This window comes from Macrotis lagotis, chromosome X (assembly GCF_037893015.1).
Source record: "Macrotis lagotis isolate mMagLag1 chromosome X, bilby.v1.9.chrom.fasta, whole genome shotgun sequence".
Lineage (NCBI taxonomy): Eukaryota > Metazoa > Chordata > Mammalia > Peramelemorphia > Peramelidae > Macrotis > Macrotis lagotis.
In genome coordinates, this window is record NC_133666.1 from 255,634,386 (window position 1) to 255,660,501 (window position 26,116).

General features: G+C 34.2%; 1 protein-coding gene across 7 annotated transcripts in view; it reads left to right on the plus strand.

Annotated features, from left to right (window-relative positions):
* ADAMTS6 (ADAM metallopeptidase with thrombospondin type 1 motif 6) overlaps window positions 1-26,116 on the plus strand; it is a 336,979-nt gene that overhangs the window by 17,962 nt on the left and 292,901 nt on the right. For 5 of the 7 annotated variants that reach the window (XM_074202710.1, XM_074202713.1, XM_074202714.1 and 2 more), the window contains 4 exons: window positions 2,248-2,416; window positions 23,449-23,666; window positions 24,400-24,483; window positions 25,014-25,159. In XM_074202710.1, coding sequence (XP_074058811.1) covers window positions 2,248-2,416; window positions 23,449-23,666; window positions 24,400-24,483; window positions 25,014-25,159 — 617 coding nt within the window. Of the gene's footprint in view, window positions 1-2,247; window positions 2,417-23,448; window positions 23,667-24,399; window positions 24,484-25,013; window positions 25,160-26,116 lie in introns of those variants that run through there. The other 2 variants (XM_074202711.1, XM_074202717.1) reach the window with 2 other exon arrangements.

The following is a 26,116-nucleotide window of genomic DNA, read 5'->3' on the forward strand; positions in this document are numbered from 1 at the left end:
AAAGTCAGCCCTTCCTGGGGATAATACTTTATTCTCTGCACCAATTTCTTCTTCTTTCCTCTTATCAATTTATTCTTCTGTGTCCCATCCTAAAGGAGCTGCTCCTAGTTAGCTGCCTCATTGGAAATAATTCTGATTAAAATCAAATATTCCTGGGCAATAGTGATATTTTATTTTAGTGTCCTGAAAAGCATTTTATTATAATTATAATGACTTATTTTTAGTAATAACAAAAATAATTAAATTTTTGAAATTAATTTATATAAGATTATAGAGGGCTTTATTAGATGTAAAGCTTATATAAGAGAATTTCTAAGCATTTTTTAGATAATATAGTTGAGGGGTTCTTAACCTGAGGTACATGAATTTGTTTAAAAATATTTTTAAACTGTATTTCAATATAATTGTTTTCCTTTGTAATCTTATATATTGTATTTTATGCAGTTAAAAATGTTCTGAGAACAGATCCATAGACTTTATCACACTATCAAAGGGGTATCTTGTTAAACTCCCTTAATATACAGGTAAATATATTCAGGACAAGAGAGTGAAATTACTTTCTCAAGGTGAACTAGAAGGAGGCAGAGAGCCCAGGTTCTTTGATTTCACATCTGATATTCTTTCCACTACATTGTGCTGACTGTATTTGTGTAGAATTATGGTCTCCATCTAAGGACAGAGTTGACTTCTGAGTCAGGAAAGTGTGGGTTCAAGTCTTGGCTCTCATATATACTGATGTATGACCCTAAGCTGATCACTTGACCCCTAAGTGCCCTTAGGCACTTGAAAAGCTAAAGAATAGTTGCTGATCTAACATTTGTGAAGAGATTTTCCTCACCAGAAATCTCAGCTTTCAGGTCTACCCATCAAATTCTTAAACAAAAGAATACCTAATGGGAAGAAAAAGGGAATAAGCATATATTAAGAGTTCTCTATGTGCAGAGCAATGTGCTAAGTGCTTTACAGATATTATTTCATTTGATCCTTATCAAGGATCAGGTCAGGAGGGAGATATTTCAGGATGAAGGTAGCTTCCTAGAACTCTATAGTTAGTTACCCATTACCTTAGTCTGAGTTCAATTGGGTCTTATTCTGAGTATTTGAGTAAAGCTGATCTTTTGAACTCTAGATTCATTCTAAGTTGAGAATCAGTAGTCACTTTTGATATTATCCCATCTCTTTATTTTACAGTGGAGAAAACTAAAGTCCAGGGACCTGTGTTTCATGGTTTTGCCACTAAGCAGTAAGATAAAATAAGAGTTCTAGAAAACATAGAGTCAAACTTCTTTGTTTTATGATTGAGGAAACTGAGGACTGCAGCAGTTAAATGACATACAGATTTACACAACTAGTAAGCAAGACAGAATTTTGAATATAAATTCTGATTCCCTTTCCCCTAGAGCATCCCACCCTCTTTTACTCTAGGAGCATGCCTCCCAACATGTTATACTTTGGCAAGCATTATTCCCTCATAGAGTGGCAGAAGTTCTTACTTCTACTTTGCATTCACTTTTTCCATCTTTTCCCATAACAGCAAAATTAGATCAACAAATATTTTTGAGTGCCTACTATTTGGTGTGTTTCTTGTTTTAGTAATAATAGAAATAACCACATTAATATGATGCCTTGAGGGTTTGTAAAATACTTTCAATCTTCAAAGAGCTGTCAGCCTTCAAAGAACTGTAATTATTGTGAAAGACAGGCAAGTGAAGGGTTAATCATATAGTATTTCAAGAAATCCAAGATAACAATGGAAATAGTATATTACAATATAATACAGGAAAGATTTATTAGACATAAACCTTGTGTAAAGCTCTGAGCCATTTTGTAACAAATGCAAAAACAATCATCTCTGAATTCAAAATAATTTACATGCTATGGCATAATATACAATTGTAAAGTAGTGCACATTAGTTGCCAAATGAATTGTACAGATAATCAATATGATTAAGATCTTAGAGGAGGAAGATCATGCTATTTTCAGCCAGAATGATTTTACAAATGAGAGCAATGATGAAAGATGGGGAAGATTTGGAGGAGTAGGGAAAGAGAATTTTAGTTTAAATGTAGAGAATTTCTAAATAGACTCCATTAAATTTGCTTCAATAATATGGTTGATACATATATTGTTTTCTCTTGGGGTTTCTTCAAGAGAGGAGGATACAAATGCATCTCAAACTGTGTGCACTTTCAGTGTTTTTGGGAAACCATTTGAACCTATGTTTTTGTTTCCCATTTTCCTTTTAGCATGGTGTTATTGCTACAGAAGATGAAGAGTATTTTATTGAGCCTTTAAGGAACACTACAGAAGATTCTAAACAGTTTAGTTATGAAAATGGTCACCCTCATGTTGTTTACAAAAAGTCTACCCTTCAACAAAGACATCTTTATGATCACTCCCATTGTGGGGTTTCAGGTAAGCAACCATTTAACACTTAGAAATATAAATAATAACCTCTTCCTCCTTTATTTCTCTTACATTGGTTGAATGAGTGACCATAGTTTTATTTTAGTGTCCCAAAAAGTATTTAATTATAATCATAGTGAATCATTTTGTAGCAAAAAATAGAATGACTATTTTTAGGAATTAACTTATCCAAGAATACAAAGGACCTACAGAAGGACAGCAATAAAAGTTTCATGACCAAAATTAAAGAGGACCTAATTAATTGAATAGATATTTCAGGTTCATTAATGGATCAGATTAATGAGGTAAAAATGGCAGTGCTGTCCAGATTAATGTATTTGCATGTATTTAATATATCACCAATCAAAATGTCAAAGAACTTCTTTATGGAATTAGATAAATTTAAAATCTAACATATATGGAATCATAGTAGATCATATATTGAACCCTTTAAAAGTAATATGCTACTTGCTCTTGGAAATAGTATTTTTTCCTTGAACTAAAATCTCTGAGATTTGCATCTTGGATGATGTTTAGTGAGAATTAAGTCTGTCTTTAAAGCAAATCACTCAGGACTTAGGCACAAGCAATCAAATTTCTTTACAAATTTGGGAGGAAGTCTTGTTTTATTGATGTGTTGAGACATACTTGTTATACACTGATAATACAAAGGAATTGATTTTTATTCCATTCCCATACTAAGACATGGATATATTGATGGCACATCAAGCAGACTCTGATGGATCATCTAGGTAGGGTCAAATGATTAGGCAGATATTCAAGATCAGAACAGAAGGGAGTCAGACAAATCTTAAATTGTTGGTGAAGAACCCAGATATCAAGGTGAATAAGGATCCAGAAAGATAGTGGCAATGGTAACAGAAACAATGAAGTGAAACCTAATCCTTCTTTAGGGATGTTTGCCCTCTCACCTATTTTTATGGATTTTGTTGGCCAAAGTTGGCCATATAGAGTTCCCTACTCTAAATTTATGATCCAATCCCATCCTAAATATGTACAGATGGGAATTGTAGGTAAAGGAAGAGACTGAAACCTTTAAGTATACTTAGGGAGAAAGAGGCTAGGACCATAGGGAGTTCTTCACAGTATGACTTTTTTTTGCTAGAGATTTTTTCTCTAGTTTGGGAAGCCAAGTATGTTGGGTTAGGTGCCATGGAATTCCTAAGCATTTGTCATTAACTCCCAGGAAGTTTTTTTGGGGGGGGTACTAGCAGGGCTGTGCTGTTAGACATTGATAAATTTTCAATGTGAGCATTTAGACTTTGAAAATTGGCAAATACTACAGATCAGGGCTTGATTTATGATTTTTTTGATTGTCTAGGCTTAAGGAAGTGATGAGAAAACATTAATAATACAGATTAAACTTTAGAAGTATGTCATTAATACATTTTTTTCTGGAGAGCCAGTTGTTAAAATTTTGCCAGAACATGACTGTGTCCCCTCTTCAAATTGGTGAGGGAGTGCTTGATGTCATATCCTCTGAGAGGCAAAGATTCTTCAAACATTGTAGACTTTCTGTAAGTTATATTATTTGATCTAGGAAGGGATTGTCCCAGTGGACCTCATATTAAGAAACATAGAACAGAAGATGATTTTGAAGAAATCAGCTTAAATATTTAAGAGCTTAAATCTCTTAAGAGATTTTTATAATTGGAAAGAGACTATAATTTCTTTTATCAATTTGTTCTAAGGGTAGGTTGATATGATGGTGATTCAGGAACAGCTATAGCTTATTTCTTTAGGTCATGCTGGATATTGGCAGATGGGGAACTTTTTGTTTATGGTGTCAGCAGGGACTAGGAGTAACAGGATAATATACCCATTCTTCTAACTTTGTCCCTGGCTAGAGTTAGGAATGGGGATAAAATCTGGTATGGAATAGGCCTAAAATTACTAAATATATGAGCTATTTGTTTCTGGCTTAATCCTTCTGGTTGGGGGAGGCTCCCATTTAAGGAGCAGAACTAAATACTGAGATAGCAATGAAGGTCTAATTTTAGAAGAAGTTTGCTCCATTTGCTGCATTCAACTAATTTCAGGTTTATGTTTATTTTTATGGGATCCTTTTGCTTGACTTCCTTCAGATTCACTGCAGCTGGACAGCTCCCACCACTGCCTGCTTTACTGTCCATGGAAATGATTGTCTTTCAATGGACAAATAGGTGTATACATAAAAGCCTCAACTGACCTAGAAGGAACTGCACTGACTTAAAATATGTTTGTGGCAGTAGTGGGTGGTTATATTCAGTTTCATCTAGTGATAATAGAGAAAGCTATTTGTTTTTTATGAGTACCCCAGAAAATCCCTGAAGGTCTGGTTTACTTACATTTCTTTAAAAGGGGAAATTAAATAGCTTTAGTGTCCCAAAAGCCTTTTCCCAAAAGGAGTAAACTAGAATCTGTAGTCTGAGAGGTGCTTTGGAGAAAATTTTATAATAGGAATAGGTAATCTTGAAGGAGGAGTAGTACTATCTGGAGGGTGTGGGATAAGACTGTAGGTTGAAGTAGGCCATATATGCTGACAACTGGTAAGGTAGTGCTATAAAGCTGTTATGGAGGGACATAAAGAAAAGGGAATCTAATAGTTCAGGTGGCTCAAGGCAAGAACACTAGCAAAGAAAACCATGAAAGCGATCCAATAATCCCTTTAAAATTTTGAAAATTAAATATTTCCTTAAAAACAATATCAATACAATCAACAAAACTTTAAGAAACTACTTATCCATGAATGGAAACATTTCTTTAAATTTCTTAACATTATCTTTTGTTTCTATAGCACCTTAATTTCCAAACATATCCTCCCCTACTATGCCCAGAGTACCATTTCTTATAAGAAAAAATAAAATAAAGAAAGGAAAGTGGAGCAGTTCAGCAAAACTTAATGATACCTCAACTAAATCTTATAGCATATGTATTGTTTAAAACTCACAACTTCACCTCTGCAAAGAAGAAAGGAACATAAATTTTCTGTCTTCTGTAAACACATTGATATTATAATTTCACAGTTTCAATTCATTTGTTGTTCTTTCCTGTAGTTAGATACATATACATATAACTATTTTCCTGGCTCTGCTTATGTTACTTTTCATCAATTGATGTCTTCCAATGTTTCTGTATTCTTCACACTCATATTTTCTTATAGCACAGTAATAATTCCTTATAGTTTGGGAAATTTATTTCTATCTTTGACCTCCATCTACATTTCTAGTTACAGATTCTCTGGGTCAAAGAATATGGGCATTTTAGTCACTTTCTTAGCTTAACTTCAAATTCAAGAATAATTTATACTACCATTGCATTAATGTCTTTATGTGATCCCCCCAAAATTGACCATTTCCTCTCTTTTGCTCATCTTTACCAATTTACTGAGTGCCAAATAAAACCTCAGGGTTATTTTAGAGAATATTTATCTTCCTAGAACTCAGGGGAATTCATTCCTATGTTTAATAATTTGCAATACTTTTGATAACTGTTCATATCTTTTAACCCATTTATCTGTTGAGGAAATCCTTTTGAACTTATATATTTATTTCTGTTTGCTGTGTATCTTAATTATCAGACACTTAACAGAGATATTTGATGCAGAGTTCTACCACCTCCCCTGCAATTTATTTTGATCATACAGAAGCTTTTAAATTTTGTGTATTTGAAATTAGCTATTTTATCTTTTGAAATTGCTTTTAATCCCTTTTGGATAAAAACTTTTCCATTGACATACCCTTGGAAGGCACCTAGTCGGTTTCTCTTGGATTTTTTTAATGGTATGACCTGTAGTATTCAGGTCAGATATTCATCTTAATTTTTTTGTGGTATATTGTATAAGAAGTTGGTATAAACTTAATTTCTGCCAAACCATTTCCCACATTTTCCAGTAGTACTTGTCAAAAATAGAGTTCTTTCACAAGTAATTTATGCCCTTAGAATTATCAATTGCTAGTGTACTGAGTCTAATTGTTTCTAATTCTTCCTAGTCATTTGCATTAATATGTTTTTGTTTTTTTAAAACCAGTACCAAATAGTTTTGATGATTATTATTTTATTGTATAATTTGCATTCCAGGAAAATACTGCTCCCCTTTCATTCCTAATTTTTTTCTTAATATAGGAATTTCAAAACTTGAAGTATCTTAAGTTTTTAATAACTCCCACTGAGTCCCCATAGGGATTTTTGTTTGCACATATATTCTTATTCATTTCCCCTCTTATCTGACTTTAGCTGGTTGAACTCTGTTCTTTAGGTTCTTTTTTTTATTCTTCCCATCACATTTAAAGGACATTCCAGAAAGCTTTAGAGTTGTATATAATCCTTTGTCTTAATTGCATTTTATACTCCCATTAGATTATTGAATTACAGATTTATTTAACCATTCTTCTTACATTGTTTTCAGTATTTTTTTTAATTTTTCAATTGCATGACTGCTATAACAACTTTTGAACTTTTTTGTTTGCTTGTTTTGATAGTGATTTCATGGTATGTTCACAACAATATAATAATTAGATCAAAGGGTAGGAATATTTTTGTATTCTTACTTTACCATTCCTATTTTATCGCTTTTATATTTCTTATTTGCCACTATTGACCTTAGACCTTTGGGTGTACACACCAGGTAGCAAAAAAGAGAGTGAAAGGATTCACAAGTATGCCTTGATTCTGATGAAAAGAGAGATAGATAGATAGATAGATAGATAGATAGATAGATAGAGATAGATAGAGAGAGAGAGAAGCAGAGTTCCTCCAGCTGTTTCATCACATCTTAAATGACTCAGACAGTATTCAAACTCAGGTCTTCTTGACTCTAATCCTGGATCTCTAATGACTACCATTCTGCATTAAGGTTGAGAGGAAAGGTAGCCTCCTTTCTTGTATTGGAGAGGTGGGGGACATTGGTATACAATGTTGTCAGAAGTGATTGCTTAGATGGTTGATTTTGTTAAACTGTTATTCTTTGAGAAAGCTCAAACTGTTATTCTTTGGAAACTGTTATTCTTTGGAGAGGGTATATGTGCAATTAACTGTGATGTAAAAACAAATGTTATTGTTAAAATCAAACAGACAAAATGAAATAAATAAAATGAGGGCCCGAATGCTTCATTGTTAACATATATTATTTTTCCAGATGTAATAAGAAGCCCTTAATTGTGGTTCACACATATATTTTCTTACTCTTTTCCTATTTCCCTTCCTGTTTCCCTCCCACTCAAACTCTGACACCCTCCTTCCCTCTATTCCTGATTAAAAGTCCTATTTCTCATTTTCTGCTCCATGTTTTCATTTTAAAATTTACTAGGGTAAGTGAATTAATTTTATATTCTGAAGCCTGTATTCATCACTTCCATTTTAAAAGAAAAAGTACATCAAGATTTTAAAATTCTAGGTCACAAAACAGTTTAACTCCTGACAAGTAAAAAGTTAGCAGACCACGATCACATGAAATAGCAATTCTCTTTCCCAGATTTTAGTATGCAGACCTTTTTTTCATTAAAGTAACAGCATGAAAATCAATTATAGACTCCAAAGACACTACATGAATTTTCACCTTTCTATAGCCAAATAGTTTTCAGGTCTTAGTCCTGCCCCAAGATAAATGGGACACATTATCCATGTCTTAATTCAATTAGATAATTCTGTTTCTTAAATGTGCATGATTTAACCTAAACTCAGACATACTCATGCATTGGTTGATCCATATACTTCTCCAAAAATATGTATAAATATGGACCAGTGTGTGTTGGTACTCCTTTTGTTTTGTGTCTCATCCAAAGAAACTGTCAATTCCCTTCATGATCTGTATTGTGCTGCTTTCAGCACAAAATCAATGCAGTTTTTTTTAACATTAAATAACTTTTTTATTGTAAACTTCTTGGCAATCAAAGACTAATAGCCAAATAAACATATAAAGTAAGGAATAAGAGCTTACACAAAACCCTGAGAATTTAATGAAGTAGAAACTAACAAATTAGCAGAAAACAAACAATTGAAAAGTTTGCCCTTGGGTTCTTTCCCAAGTCTGCTTGAGATTTCAGAACCTTAGCTTTGTAGTTGTCATTGATAACATTTGGTTACATATTTTGGATAATATGTTCATTAAACCTAGGTTAGGAGACTATTGAGTAATAAGTGTTACTTTTAGGTGAATTAATCTGCAGGGAGGTGAAGTGGACAGAGCCTCCTGAAGCTGGATTGAGGAAGATCTGATTATAGATTCAGCCCCACGCATTTACTAGCTGTGGAAACCTAGGCAAGTCTTTTAACTGCTGCTTGTCTCAGTTTCCTCAAATATAATAAATAGTTCCTACCTTGAAGGTTTGTTGTGAGAATCCAATGAGACAATAATTATAAAGTGCTTAGTATGGTATCTGATACATAGTCAGTTCTTTAAAAATGTTAGCAGAGGTGTCAAACAAGTTTGAAGAAGCCTGAACCAGAGTAAAATGTAATTAGGAAATATTAAACCAAATAAATAAAAAGATGATAAATCCTAGAGAGTGTTGATAAGGAGTTTTTAAAGTTAATTGTTTAAATGCTACATTTCTATTTGAGTTCGACATCAGCAATCTTCTCATCAGGGTTCTTAACCTTTTTTGAGCCATGGATTCTCTTGGTTATCTGGTGAAGTATATGGCACCCTTCTTAGAATAACACTTGTGATGTATAAGATAATATACATGAAATTATGAAGAATACCATTTATATTAAAATACAATGACAAAATATGAGCAAAACAAGTTGCATGGACTCCAGGCTTAGAACCCCTGCTCCAAGCCCAAGTTGAGGAAAAGACGACTTGCATTGGAAGAATGAGTTTCCTTTCAAGTTCTTTATACCAATGAAATCACAGCTTTGGTTCCTAGTTCCCTGTCCCTATCCATTAGATTGATGAATAAATGCTATTGTAAAAAATTGAATGGGTTAGCTCGGAGTCCTACAGCTGTGAAGGGGTAGGACCAGGATGAGAACTCTGACTGACTAACTCTTAGTCCAGTAGTACTTCCACTAAATCACAATGTCTTCTCAAGAGTCGGTAACTGCCCATGCAGTATGATTTTAAGGGTATCAAAAGATCCACCTATCCCCAAATAGCTGTTCACTTGCTTACTAGAGTATATGTAATTGGAATTTTCAAAGCATTTCCTTTTGGAGTTAGGCTTTGTTTTTAAAAAAATGTTGTGAAAAATGAAATAGATGACCACCAGCCTGTGTTGGTGATGATAATGATAATGAAATACCTAATATTTAGCTCCTTATGGAGTTACTTTGGAAAGTACTTTATGCGTTTTATCTCATTTGATCCTCAAAAGAACTCGGAAATAAGTGCTATCATTAGCCCCACTTTTTGGATGAGGAAACTGAGGCTAAGAGAGCTGAAGCAACTTGCCTAGCGTTATACACAATAAACCTGTGAGATAAGTGCTATAATTAGCCCCTTTTTATAGGTAGAAAGACTGAGACAGAAAGAAATTAAGTGACTTGCCCAGAAGCATTTGAGGCAGGATTTGAGCCCAAGTCTTCCTGACTCCAAGTCTAGCATTGTATATATTAGACCATCTTACTGATGAAACCATCTTGTAAACTCTCAGTCTATTAGTATAATTTTTCACATTAACCTGGGTTATTTCTTTAGAGTAGTTAAGGATGGGGAAACAGGATTGATACTTTTTGTTGGGAAGAGTTGGAATATCACAAGCATGGAATCCTGCTAGTTCCTGTGAAGTAGAGGACTTGTGTATGTACTATACTGATTAAAAGAGACTTGGAGATCAATATGGGCAACAAGATAGAGATAATTTGGTTGTTTTAAAAAAAAAGTTCGTGTCAGGGGCAGAGCCAAGATGGCAACTGGAGAAGAGCCTCTCCTAGGTGTTCTCTCCATAATATTCCAAAAATCTTAAAATTATGACTCTTAACTAAATTTTCAAGAGACAGAACCCACAAAAAGATCCAGTGACAACTCTCCAGACCAAGGTAACCTGGAAAATAGTGGAAAGGCTCTGTTCCATGGGGTTAGAGGGCCAGCCCACCAGAGTGAAGAAACTTCAGCCTCCTAGAGGCAGACCCAGGGTGCCTGGGAGCTGTGACTTATGGCAGCAGAGTCAGTTTCCTGACCTAAACCCTGGGGAGCACCGGGCACAAATTGGAGGATGGGGGGAGGGGGGGACATCTGCCAGAGTGAACACACAAAGCCCAGGCCCTCAGGGCAGCTATAGCAGTCAGTGAGGTCAGCAAAGAGGTGGTGGTGGTGGTAGCCAGGCAGCCCAGATCCAGGAAATGGAAGCAGGCATGGAGCTGGCAAGCAGGAGCCTCCAGGAAACTGAGCCCTGAGTGCTCAGCCCACCAAAGGTAGGGGAGACTTCTGAAGTTTGTCCTCTGTACCTGTAACAGCACCCTGGGGCTCTGACCATATTCAGATCCTGATGGCAGTCTAGGCCCCCTATAGAACAGAGTCCCCCCCCACTTCAGCCCCATGACAGAGGGGTGTGCTTGTGGTCATTCACAGACCAGGAGGGCAGTCAGAGCTTCACACACACTGAGATCCTTGTGGGGGGGGTGTCCCAATAATACTCAAAAGTGCAGGAAGCACCCCAAAATCAGGCACAGGCTGGAGAAATGAGTAAATGGAGAAAAAAAGAGGAACACCATTGAGGAATACATTGTCTATGAGCCCAAGAAGTATCAAAATATTCAGTCAGAAGATGAGAAAGTACAAGCTTTGTAATCTAAAGACTCCAAAAAAATGGAAATTGGGCTCAGGCCATGACAGAGCTCAAAAAAAAAAAAGATTTTGAAAATCAAGTAAGGGAGATAGAAGAAAAAATTGGGAAAATAAATGAGAGAGATGCAGGAAAAATATGAAAAAGAAGTCAACAGCTTGGTCAAGGAGATCCAAAAAAAATGCTGAAGAAAATAATATGTTAAAAAAAAGCATAGGTCAAATGGATAAAACAGTTCAAAAAGTTATTGAGAAGAAGAATGCTTTAAAAAAAGCAGAATTAGCCAGATGGAAAAAGGAGATAAAGAAAAGAAAGATTTATCACCAAAAAAGAAAGCTCTCTGAGGAAACAAATCCCTCAGATGTAGAATGGAGCTAAAGGAAGCTAATGACTTTATGAGAAGTTAAGACACAATAGTTCAACACCAAAAGAATGAAAAATTAGAAGAAAATGTGAAACATCTCACTGAAAAAAAAAACAACTGATTTGGAAAACAAATTTAGGAAAGATAATTTAAAAATGATTGGGATACCTGAAAGTTATCATCAGGAAAAGAGCCTTGACCTCATTTTTAAAGAACTCCTACAGGAAAATTGCCCAGATATCCTAGACAGAGGGCAAAATAGAAATTGAGAGAATACACCAATCTCCCCTGGAAAGAGATAAAAAAAACCACCAGGAATATTATAGCCAAGTTCCAGAACTCCCAAGTCAAAGAGAAAATATTACAAGCTGCCACAAGGACACAATTCAAATATCATGGAGCTGCAGTCAGGATCACACAGGACTTAGCGGCAAATATATTAAGGGCTCATAGGACTTGGAATATAATATTCCAGAAGGCAAAAGAGCTTGGAATGCAACCAAGAATCAACTACCCAGCAAAACTGAATATCCTCTTCCAGGGAAAAAGATAGATTTTCAATGAACCAGGGGAATTTCAATTGTTCCTGTTAAAATGACCAGAGCTGAACAGAAAGTTTGACCTTCAAATACAGGACTCAGGTAAAGCATAGAGAGCAGAGAAGGTAAAATATGAGGGACTTAATGATGATAAACTGCATGTATTCTAGCATCGAAAAATGATACTGATAATACTCATATGAACCTTCTCATTTAATAGAGCAAGTAGAAGGAAATTTTATCAATGAAGCACAGGAGAGAGTTGAATTTGAAGATATTATATATATTGTAAAAATGGAGTCAATGGCTAAAAGGAAAATGTACTGAGAGTAAGAGAAAGGAGAGGTGGAATAGGCTAAGACATTTTGTATAAAAGATATATATTTTTTATTGCAATGAACTTTTGCAATGATATGGAAGGAGGGAAGGTGAGGGGGAATGAGAGAACCTTTGCTCTCATCAGAGGTGGCTCAGAATGTAAAGAGCATATACACCAAATGGGGTATAGACATCTAGAATTAAAAGGAGAGAAGGGGAAAAGGGAGAAGTGAGGGGATGTGGGTGATGGAGGAGAGGGTGGATCATGGGTGAGAGTAGTCAGATATAGCACATTTTCTTTACTTCTTGCAAAGGGCTGGGATTGGGTGGCCTGTCTGGACCACAGGGCTGGGTGATTGCTGGGTCTCAGGGATAGTATATGGGCTTGGGGTCTCTTGGCCCTAGGGCCGGTGATCAGTCCACTGTGCCACTCAGCTACCCTACAGCACATTTTAGAAGATGGATGGAGTGAAAGGAGAGAGAAAATATAATATATGGTGGTGGGGAGGTATAGATGGAAGGAGTTGTGATCAGCAACAGCAAAGATGGAAAAATATGGAAGTAGCTTTTGTGATGGACTTATAAAGAATGTGATCCACTCGAGACAGAGCTGGTGGTGTCAGAACACAGACTGAAGCACATTTTTTTCTCTTACTTTATTTCTCATGAGGGTCTATATTTGTTTGGAGGAGGGGTATTTGTTGACTCTTAAACAAGAATATTTTAGTAATGTATAAAAAATCACTTGTACAAAAATAAAAATTAAAAAAGTTCATGTCTGTAGGCTCAGAAAAAAAATTGTATTTCAGGTTACTAAAAGAATGTATCTCTTGATCTATTGAATGAAGTCATAACACGTGCCAACTGGCCATTATAAACTTTTATTCCCTGATTTCACTTGGGTCATTATTGCTTTAAGGAGATTCTTTTGTTCTTTCCTGAATTGACTCTCCTTATAAATTCTCTATAGTTGTTGCTTTATTCTTTTTTAATTGTATTTTGAATTTTACAATTTTCCCCCTAATTTTGCTTCCCTTCCCCCACTCCCCACAGAAGGCAATCTGATAATCTTTACATTGTTTCCATGCTATACACTGATCAAAACTGAATGTGTTGAGAGAGAAATCATATCCTTAAGGAAAAAGTAAAATATAAGAGATAGCAAAACTGCATGATACCTTTTTAAAAAAAATTAAAGGTAATAGTCTTTGATCTTTGTTTAAATGCCACAACCTTTTCTTTGGATACAGATGTATTCTTCATTGCAGATACCTTAAAATTGTCCCTTATTGTTGCACTGATAAAATGAGCAAGTTAATTAAGGTTGATCATCACCCCCATATTGCTGTTAGGGTGTACAATGTTGTTCTGGTTCTGCTCATCTCACTCAACATCAGTTCATGCAAATCCTTCTAGGCTTCTCTGAATTCTCATCCCTCCTGGTTTCTAATAGAACAATAGTGTTCCATAACATACATATACCACATTTTGTTTACTCATTCCTCAATTGATGGACAGTCACTCAATTTCCAATTCTTTACCACCACAAACAGGGCTGCTCTGAACAGTTTTGTACAAGTTATGTTTTTACCCTTTATCATGATTTCTTCAGGGTATAGACCCAGTATTGGTATTGCTGGATCAAAGGCTATGCACAATTTTATTACCCTTTAGACAGAATTCCACATTACTCTCCAGAAAGGATCAATTCACAGGTCCACCAACAATCTGTTAGTGTCCCAGATTTCCCACATTCCTTCCAATACAGTTGCTTTCTAAAAGATCTTTTGTCTTTTTAAGAGCTCCTCTTGTCTCCTTCACTGTCAGCATAGGAGTTGTCTCATCATCTATCTCTTCCTGTCTACTAGTGCCTTCCCAGTTGTCCTGAAATATTTTTAGTTCTCTCCTATCTTTAAAAATCTTCCCTTGAAGGGGCAGCTAGGTGGCACAGTGGATAGAGCACTGGCCCTGGAGTCAGGAGACCCTGAGTTCAAATCCAGCCTCATTCACTTAATAATTACCCCCCCATCTTCCCTTGACCTCTTGCTAATTTTTATTTCTTCCCCGTTTTATTAACCCTCTAGAAAAAATTTGTTTAAACTTGCTCCCACTTTCTCACTTACTGACTCTTTAACCCCTTATAATTGGACTCTCAGAAGTGACTAGTGATTTCTCAGCTGCAAAAATAGATACTAGTTCTCATCTTTCTTGACCTTTCTACAGCTTTGACACTGCTAATTATCTTCTCCTCCTGGACTTACTTTCTTCCTTTGGTTTGGGTGACTTGGCTCTCTCCCACTCTTCTATCATGGATCAACATACATTTCCAGTTCCTAAGAGTAGAACCCCATCAACCCCCTAAAAAAGCTGTGTTCTGAGCCCTTTTCTTGTATTGTTTTTACTTCTTTCCTTGGTAATCTCACTTTTCTCCCATATGTTCAATTAACATCTATATATATAGATAATTCTCAGAGCTATATTTTCTAACCCTATCATCTACCTTGAAATTTTGGTCACATCATCAACTGTCTTTTCAACATTTCTACTTGGAGATTCTCTCTTGACGCTTTTCATTCATTGTGACCAAAATGAAAGGCATCCTCTTTCCTCCCTTGGAACACCCACACGCTCCTCTATTTCTGTTAAGGTTTACCATCATCTTTCTAGTCACTCCATAACTTTGAAGTCATCTTTTTTAGGTTTTTGCAAGGCAAATGGGGTTAAGTGGCTTGCCCAAGGCCACAGAGCTAGGTAATTATTAAGTGTCTGAGGCTGGATTTAAACTCAGGCACTCCTGACTCTAGGGTTGGTGCTCTATCCACTACGCCACCTAGCCGCCCCTAGAGTCATCTTTTACTCTTCCCTTTCTTTGACTTCCCATATTCCATCTGTTGCCAAGTACTGCTGAAGAAGTAGGATCTTTTACATCTGTCCCCATCTCTTTACTCACAAGACCACTGTTCTAGGGCACGCCTTCATATCTTACTTGAAAATCAGACACAAAATTGACTGGATGAACTAATTCAGTGTTGATGAATTTATTAGTTCTGGTTTCTAGTGGCATACTTTAGTTCTCTGTACTTGGTCCTATCCTGTTTAACATCTTTATCAATGACTTGGAAAGGAATACTTACTAAATTTGTAAATGACTTAAAGACGGGAGCTGTAACTGGTATTTTGCAAATCAAGGTTCAAATAAATAGACTACTGATGAGCTAAAACTAACCAAGATTACATTTCATAGGGACAAATATTAAGTCATATAATTAAGTTAAAAATTTAAAAATGTAAGAGAAGGCAGACATAGGTCAGCAGCAATTCCTGTATAAAAAAAAAGGGAAACTATATGTAGTCCTTCTGTTTTCTGACCTGTTTAGACATCTACACTAATGCATTCCATTCTGGAGGCAACATTTTAGGAGGGACATTGATAAGATAAAGGATCAAACAAAATTTTCTGTATAGTTTTTAAAACCCTTTATAGCTTTTCAACCTTCCTACCTTTTCAGCCCCCCCAAAATTAGCTCAAGATGCCTGGCACATCTTAAAAGCATAATAAATGCTTATTGATGGACTGATAGGGTTAACTAAGATGAAGAGTCTGGAAGATCATGCCATACAATAAATATTTGAAGAAATTGGTGCTGTTTAGGATGTGATGGCTGTCTTGAAGTATTTGAAGGACTGTTATATGCAAGTAGGTTTGGATTTGCTTACTTTTTTGTCCCAGAGGACAGAACTTGGAGAAATGAGTGGAAATGGGAAAGAGACAGATTTAAATTTAGTGTTAAGAAAAATTTCCTAACTATGAGGGTTGTCCAGTGTAATATGAGTGGAGACTAGAGGATAGCTTGTTCAGGATATTGTAGAGGGAGTTATCTGCTCTAAGCACAGTTTGGAGGAGCTGACTAATGAGATCCCCTCTTGTTTAGAAATATAATTCTATTTTAATTAATTGCAAAATAGAAATTAGTTGGGAATGTGTTGTATCATGAAAATAGTTAATGAATTCTTAGTCTGAGTTCATCTGGACAGAGAGGTGTTCAGATGGAGATTGTTTTTTTTGGACATGGCTAATGTGGAAATTTGTTTTGCTTGAATACATTTTTTTAAACAAGATTTTTGTTGTGGTTTTTTTTGTTTCTTTTTTCTTTCCTCAATGGGGATTGGGTTGGGGGGCTTTTAGGACAGTGAGAAGGCAGATTTTTTATTTATTAAAAAAATCAAGAGGAAGTTAAAGCAATACAGATTATGACAGGTGTCAGCAATAAAGGAAATAATAATCAAATGTTGCATTTATATAGCAATTTGCATTTTGCAAACATTATTTCATTTTTTTTCCTTCAACAACCTTGAGAAGCAGGTGCTATTATTCACATTTTATAGATGAGGAAACTGAGGGGATTTGTCCAGAGTCACTCAGCTATTAAGCATTTGAATTTAGGTCTTCCTGATTTGATCAGGTCAAGTGCTCTATCCATGGCACTACCATCTTTTACTACCTTTTCTATGTATGCAGTGAAAATCATGCCCATCTCAGAAATATTGTGTGTCAAATGTTTGTGTCACAGATGACTGTTTGGAAAAACAAAAAAAAGTAACAGCCACCATTGTCAGAGATGCTAGGACCAATGAAGGTTGAAATGAATGAAGGTTACCTACAGCAATTTAATTTGGGTATATGCCTTTATCAAATGATACCCTTTTCCCAAGATGGCAGCTAATCTACAACATTTTCTTGTAGGAGATATGACTTGACTTTGGTACTCTGATCTTTAAAAAATATTTTATTGGTTTATTAAAAAAAGATTAAATAATAAAGAAACCATCTTAACTTGCTTAGTTATTATTTATATTCTATCTCTTTTCTTTATGACTTCACTCAGGCTGTCTCCCATGCCTGAATCTTTCCCCATATCATCTTGCTGCTCAAACCCCTTAAGTACCTGAAGACTCAATTCAAGTGATGCCTTCTACAAGGCAGCTTACTTTATTCCTCCAACTTCTTAAATTACCTTTTTTGGCACATATTTTATTGACTTATCTATGAAAATATTACATCCCTCTAGTAGAATATAAGATTATTGAGGCAAGGTCTGGTTTTTAAAAATCCTGTGCCTCTCAGAGAGTAATATTTAATAAATGTGTGTTGAGTTATCAATTTCAAAATTTTAAGTATCAATTTTTCAGTCTTTCTTTTTGTCTTTATTAGATTTCTTTGTCTATTCATTCTCATTTACTTTTCCTTTTATATGGTTATAGTGCTTCTTCCAGCCTTCTGCTTCTGCTTTGTTTTATTTTGAATTATACTTAGAAAAAAATCTTTGTAGATTTCAACTAATTTCTTGTACTCAGTCTTTTACCATTCTATTCTGTTACTTTATTGAAGCACTATTTAACCATTCCCTTATCATTAGACATTATTTAAGTTGTTTCTAGATTTTTGCATTTACATATATTTCTGCTAGGAAAATATTTGCTCAGATAATAACTTCTTTTTTAATAATATTTTAAGATATATCTTCCCCCTTTCATCTATCCTTCCCCCCCAATTGAACTATTGGACTGAAGGGTTTAATTATTTTTGTAACTTTTATTGAGTTAGTTCAGACACCTCTTGGAGAATATTCTTAGTTTCCATTTTTATAACATTGAACTTCATTGTCTTTATTTTTGCTAATTTGTTGAAAATGAAGTGGTATTTTCAATTTGGATCAATGTATACCATGGAAACAATTTAAAGACTGGCAAATTGCTTTCTGTAGGGGTGGGGGAGGGAAGTAAGATTAGGGGAATATTGTAAAACTCAAAATAAATAAAATCTTTAAGTACCAAAAAAAAATGAAGTGGTATCTTAAAGTTGATTTAGTTTGTGTCTTATTGATGAATGAAATTTATTTTAAGTGATTATTAATAATTTGTGGTTTCTTACTTTGAAAACTTCAAATTGATTTTTCATTGCAGATTGAGGATTATTAATAATTTCTCAGATATTTTAAATTTTGAGTTTTTAATGCTATATTGACTGAAATATTTTTCCTATTCTATCATTTTTATCTCAATTATATATTTTTTGTTGGAGGGAATCTTTTTTTTTAGTGTAATTAGGCATTTCTTGTCCTTGTATTTCCTTCTATTTAGTGAATTGCCAAAAACCCCCAAAGTTCTCCTTTATACAGCTAAGATAGTTTTTCTACTTTGCTGCTTTTTTATGGTTAAAAAATACATTCATATCTCTTATGCTGATGAAATTCAGTGGGTTATATGCTTGTATGTCTAAATCTCTTTCCTATTGAACTAACAACCAATTTTCTCAAGTAAATTTGCAGCTATTTTATAATTCTTGTTCTTTTTGATAGAATTCAGATCATTCATTTTGTTGTTATAAGCAATATATGTGGTTTGTTTTCTATCATTCTCTTTTATTTATATTAGTGTTGTCTAAAGTGAATATCTGTCTTAATCTTCTTTAACTATTATATTTCTATTTTAATAACATTAATTATACTTCCCTAAGATTTAACCTTCTTAGTCTAGAGGAACATTGCCTTTGATACAATTCCTCCTTTTCACTTCTTTTTTTTAATATGTTTTTGTCTGCATTTTTTTTAATTTTAATTTTTATTTAAGTCAATGGGGTTAAGTGACTTGCCCAAGGTCACACAGATAGGCAATTATTATGCATCTGAGGTCGGATTTGAACCCCCTTATCTGTATTTTAATAGTAGAAATTGACCCCTTTTTTTCTTTTTTTAGGTTTTTGCAAGGCAATGGGATTAAGTGACTTGCCCAAGGTCACACAGCTAGGTAATTATTAAATATCTGAGGCTGGATTTGAACTCAGGTCCTCCTGACTCCAGTACTAGCGCTCTATCCAGTGTCCCACCTAGCCACCCTTTGACCCCCCCCCCTTTTTTAAAAATCTCTTTTGTGCTTTTATTATAAATAATACATTTTTAGTTTGATCTTTGGGTCTAGTACAGTTAGAAAGATTGTATACCTTATTCTTAACTCTTAGATAAAAGTAATAGCAAGTTTACTGTTCAGTCACTTTGAATTTCTTCTTCCATTACTTATAGGAACTTCTTAGTTATGGATTTTTGTTGATATGTATTTCCTTATCTTGTTTGTTTTTCTTGTGTGTTCTGTTTTAAATAATATGTTCAAGCTATGTAATTTTGGTGACCAGTTTTTTTTTTTAAATTTTAGTTCAATTTTGTTCAACATCCTGTTTTTTCTGTTTTTGAAAGCTTTGACATTACTTTAAATTGTATTCTGTAATGTGACTATTTTTCTTCTTTGATTTTGAATTTTCTTTGTTTTTATAGTACTATAGTTTTATGATTTATGTGTCTTAGTGAGTCATACTGTTATCTTTTTAACTTGCATAATGCTGGCTAATCTAATTCACAGTGGAAAACTTTCCCTAATTGGGTCCTTAAATACAATATTTACTTATATTTTTTCTTTTTCAGTAGATTCCCATTTGATCTAATTTTTCTGCTACTTGCTTTACCTTCCAAAACTTTAACTTCTATATTTTTTAGAAACTTGTTAGTTCTGTTGTTTCCTGAATTTGTTCTTCAATTTTCATTATTTATTGATCACTGACAAATTTTCTGGATCCCATTGTTTGCTGGATCCATCTATATATTTTAGATATTGGACACTTTTTTATTTTGCCTAGTTTTTGTTTCATGATTTATTTTTTTAAAAACTGCTTTTGAGAATGTCTAAATTAATTTCAATGTATTTGCTTTCTAATTTAACTTTATCAGTTGTTATTTCTTCAATTCTGGTTATTAATGCTTTACTTTGGATTTTGTAGGAATTTCATTACTTAGGAGATAAAATTATAAACATATTTATAATTGGACAAAACTTTAAAGAGTATCTAATTCAATCTCCCAGTCTTAAATGAGGAAATTGAGGTTCAAAGAAGTGATTCACCCATATGGGTTATATGGATAAAGTGACCAGAGTCAGGATTTGAACTACATTTCTCTGATTCCAACTGGAACATCCTTTCTACTTCATTATACTTCTGTCTCAAGATCTTTTGAACCTTGTACACATTATTTAATGAATAATAGATTAAAAACATTTAGTACTATTTTTTCAGTTTAAAGAAGGGAATAATAAAGTACCCCAGGAATGGGAGGCTATAGACTAATTTTTTTTTTAAAAATTCCATTTTTGCTTCTTTTGTCAATATTCTTCATGGAATGAGGATGGATTTGAATAGTGTTTCATAATTGACTATAGAGTTTAGGGAGAAGTGACTTTCTTATAGCAAAGTCATCTTTACCCAGGAGATCTAATCTTGATCTGGACCCTTTTCTTACTCATATTACTAGGGCAAGTCATTGTAGTGTGAATATTTTGTGTAATCTTTGATTGAGAATCATGCAAGAATTTCCAATGTAGGAAGAACCCTGTCCATAGTGGTCTGAGATTCCTAATATTTCTTCCATGGGAGGGTCTTTTCCAATGGATTTGGTCTAGGAAAATCAAAGGATCATAGATGTATAAAGCTGGAAGGGACAGCATGGATCCTCTGGCCCTATCCCTTAATCTAACAGATAACTAACCTGAGGCATAGAGAGATTAAATGTCATTTAAATGGCATACTTGCAATTAGTAATAGCTGACATTAGAACTGAAGTCCTCTGACTCCAAATTCAGTAATCTTTTCTTTTTACCTGCTATTGCCTGTGATCAAACATTGATTTGTGCTTGTTTTTATTTAGCAGGAAGGAATCAGAAGTCTGGTCTCATTCTTATTGAGGTAGAGTTGTGGTCTTAGACTAGGTTAATTAAATTAAATTTTAATTAAATTTAGACTAGGTTAATTAAATTTGTATTCAAGAATGTGTATCTGAGGTTTCCATGGCCACTTCCATGGACTTACCTTACAAATGCTTCTATCTGTCATCATGGCTTGGAATTCCTTAGGAAACTCTGGAGGGTTGGTCTAAATGGTGAAATACTAACATAGAGGGAGATACCAAACGTAACAGTTGGCATGATTAAGTCATTGGAAGACTAGTTAGGTTTGAATTTATAGCAAATGGTTGGTGGATTAAGGGGAAGTGGTATAAGTTATCATTACTGAATATAAACTAGAATGAATACTCTTATGGTAGGAGGGAACAATTTTATAAGATCTCAGGTAAAAGAACTGACATAGTAGAAAAGAAGTAGACTGAAAATCAGGAGTTTTAGATTCTAGCCTTCTCCCACTGCCTAGCTATGTGACCTTGGGCAAGTCACTTTTCTCTTCTGAAAAATGGAGTTGGATGAAATGATTTCCATAGTTCTGTCTCAAATTTTTGTGTGGGAGACATAATCATAGAACATGGCTAGGAAGCAGTTTTTCTACTACTAAATTCTTAAGAGAGCATCATGTATAATTTTGTTAATGGTACTTTTAAAAAGACATAGGGGATGTAGACTATAAAGTAGTAAGAGAAGAGAAGCCAAGTGAAATAGCAGGTGTAAAATATAACCATAGTGGAAGAGATGAAAGAATTTATCATTGCTTATCCTAGTGATGGCTAAGGTGACTGAATTACTGTCTACAACTACATACAGGGTTTTACAAGCAAGCTGATGATCATTTTCTATGTTTATCAAAGACCAAATAAGAAAAAAAATGACATTAAAGCAGAAGCAATTTTGACTGGACACAAGAGAGTACTTCCAGACTGTCATAGGGGTAAAATAATTTAGATCTTCCTTAGAGATTTTTAAAAGAAAAGAAACCTTGTGTATTAGCAATGAGCCTAAAGTCAGATAAATTAGTAGATTTTCAGGATCCATTCATTATAGTTTTAAATTGATAACATACAATATTATTAAATTGGGAATGGATGAAGCCAGAAGTAGAAAGGTGAAGGGAAAGTACCTTTTTTCTTCCTTTCCACACCCTAGGAGCTAAACTTGCATCATGTATGTTAACCCAACTTTCTCTTACAAAATTTCTCAGTATATGGGGTATAAGACAGATTTCCTGTCTCATTCTACAGATACAAAAATTGAGGAGGGAAGAGACCCTTTGACTTCCCTAACCTCAAAGAGGTTGAGCATGGATGAGACAAAGGTTTGCAAACACCATTGTTCTGTTTTACCCAAAAGATCCCCTTAGACTCTAAGAAACAATTTTTTTTTTAAAACAAAGATGAATTGACTGCCACTCATAAGGTTTTGCATCATTTACTAAAAAATATGAATAAAAGTGAGTGGAGAACCTGTATCTAGAATCAAGTCTTCTATTCTCTCCCTGATGTCTCCTTTCTGCCACTGACCCTGGGCCTGTGGAAAACAAACAATTTTTTGTAGGAACTTTTTTCCCCAGTATAAGCACACACCCCATGTATTGCAAAGACTGGGAAAAATCTTTCATTGACTTGTAGCATTTTCCTAGTTGTAATGTCTAGTGGATGAGAGTTTGACTTTGTCTAATTAAATAAGTTCAAGTGAAGCATTACTATTAAGAGTTCACTGAATAGAGGTATGCTGCCATCAGTGCTACTGATCATATTGTGGTTCTTCAGAAGAAGAGTTATATAATCTGAAAGCTAAATGGACCTTCCACTTCACCTCAAGATAAAGTTTAAGTGAATTCCTAAGCTTCTTGTCTGAGGCCAGTTTTGAATTCAGGTCCTCCTGACTCCAGGGCTGGTGCTCTATCCACTATGCTACCTAGCTGCTCCTCCAGCTGGGAACTTAAAGCTTTTGATATCATGATAAAATATTCATTATCTGGGGGCAATAAATGGAAAATGATACCTTTTGCTTAGTAATTTTTATCTCTTTAGACTTAGCTTAGTATTTTAATTAGCAACTGCATTTTGATTTTTAAAAAATTAAAAAAAATTTTGTCTGAGAATGTAAGCATTAAAAAAATCCCAGTATCATTCAAGAACGTTTTATTTCCATGATACTCTCATCTCTCAGTCCACTCCCTGAACCCTGAAGAATTTGGACATATTTGAAGTTTTAAGAGAAGCATATCACAATGAAACAGCTGTATTTTAAAGAGCTTAACTAGTGAACTCATCTGAAGTGGTTAATTATTTTGATTCCTAGAAGACCTCCCAAGAAGCAGCAAACCTTGGTGGTTGAATGATACTTCTGCTCATCCAGCTTCCTTTCCAACTAATGACACTTTAAGTAGCCATCTCAGACAGAAGAGATCTGTCAGCACTGAGAGATTTGTGGAGACATTGGTTGTGGCAGACAAAATGATGGTGGGCTACCATGGGCGCAAAGATATAGAACACTACATTTTGAGTGTAATGAATATTGTAAGTTTTATCCCTCTTTGTTTTTTTTTCTTCTTATTTCTTTTGGCTAGACAATTTAAAGAATAAATTTTAAATTCCAAGTGAAGAAAACACTTCATTAGACTAATATGGATTAAGGTTATTTCAAAATGTATTTACCTAATCCCTACTATGCACAAAGCACTAGCAACACAAAGCCAAAAATGAAAGATCTTGTCCTCAAGGAAAATCATGAAAGAGCCATTTGGAAAATGAATATTTTGTTCTCAAAAAAGAAAATGAAGAGTGACCCTGTTTGTCTTTTTTCAGTTGTAGGAAAGTTTTTTTAATGACCTCTGCTCAATTGTGTTTCAGTGTTTTTAGATTAAAGAATACATCAGCTGAGACTGAATCTTTATTTGTGAAGCATTTTGTAAATCTTAAGGTGCTGGGTAAATGCCAGTAATTATTATTATGGTCATGTTAAGAATTATATGTCTATCCACATTAAATATTATTGCTTAAGACCAATTTGTAGTAAAGAATTTCTTTAGGTGGGGTTATAAAAAGGATTTGCATTAAGACATTGTTGGATAGAGTTTAATTAGTTAATATTGTTTCTAAAAACAGCTTTTTAGATTTGCATCATAGTCATACTTAGCTTCCTGAAAAATTGTATTAAATTAAAAAATTCTGCACATTTCTTTAAAACTGCTGATATATTGTTCAGTGATTTTGTCTGACTTTTTGTCTTTTCTTATTTTCTGGAGGTCAGGTTGCCAAACTTTACCGGGATTCTAGCCTAGGAAACGTTGTGAATATCATAGTGTCTCGTTTAATTGTTCTCACTGAAGATCAGGTAAGATCAGTTTCTCCTTTCAAAGACTTCAAGCTGTAAAACCCAGGCCACAGTATTGTGTATTGCCATAGCCTCTATCTTATTCTCTCTTTAGGAGGGTGTATCTGACTAGGGACCTCATCTTTAAGCATTTACTATTTTAAGCAAGATTAAAATATTTAAAAAGAAATATTCCTCCTATGTCATGTTGGGGATTTATGTTTACATATGTTAGCTGAATGTTATCAGTGTAAGATTGAGCTTTTGAGTGGCAGAGATTTATAATAATGGTTCTATGTTTGCTTTTGTACGCGGATAATCTCAGTTTTTGTATTCACCTAATCGCTAAAGCTGGAGCTGAGAAGAATGCCTGCTCTGTAATACACTAGATGAACTCTAGGTCAGATTTTACAGAGATAAAAATTGGCAAGAGGAGATTATTCCTAGAAACCACTGCTTCTAATTATAGTCCCATTTTAGTCTTCAAAAGGCTTAACAACTGACCTTAGTAATTTGTTTGGAACATTTCTGGTATGCATGTTGTATTGCAGCCAAACTTGGAGATAAACCACCATGCAGACAAGTCCCTCGATAGCTTCTGTAAATGGCAGAAATCCATTCTCTCCCACCAAAGTGATGGAAACACCATTCCAGAAAATGGGATTGCCCACCACGATAATGCGGTTCTTATTACTAGGTATGGTTTGTTGCAAGTATTTTTCCTTTGATTGTTGTGTGTGTGTGTGTGTGTGTGTGTTCTATAGTGTTATTATATTTTCTTCTATTTAAAGCTTTAATGAGCTAATCAAATGGGTGTTTCATAATGAGAGCAAAGGAATGATTTATTATTATTTAACCAGTGAAAATTAATAGATTAGACTATTAAAAATGTTGACCAAATAGGAGAAAGGAAAATTTTATTATTTGGTTTAAATTGCTAAATGTGTTCCCTTCTACCTATATGGTCAGGATTCACAATTATTTAATGGAGGAAACTATATGATTAATTAAGTTTTAAAATTGATGGCTTGACTGAAATACATGTAAAGTGAAGCACACATGACTTCCTTTCCAATAGCAGAGAGAAAAAATTTGGTAACAAATTCAATGATTGTCATTGGTTACAATACTCATTGACTCCTCATCCCAAAGGCATTTCAAAAAATGTGATGAAAAAATAGTAAATATAGAGGAGTTGTATTTTTCTTAAAAAATGCAAAGAGTCTGTATATAATATATTGTACACTATGTAGCTAGCTTCTTGGGCAAAATAAAATCACTTTGTTATTTTCTAATTAAAATTACATGGAAATAATATTCTTACATCATCTTAAGATAATTGTCTCTTCTGATCTCTTATCTGCATACAATGGAAATAGCAAACAAAATTGGAAGCAATATTGATATAGCCACATTCAGAACTCTTTCATTGTCCCCCTTATTCATTCTGACTTGTAGGGACATATTTAACTTATGTTCACTTTATGGAGTTATTGCAGATTATATTGTTTTCCTGAGACAATAAAAGGTAGGAAATACTTAGCCAGAAGGATGGTTTTCTACAGTGTTGAAACTCATTCAAATTAAATCTTTTATCTAAGCTTTTGATTCTTTGCTTAATTCCTTTTACTTCAGTTACTTGATATTACAAATC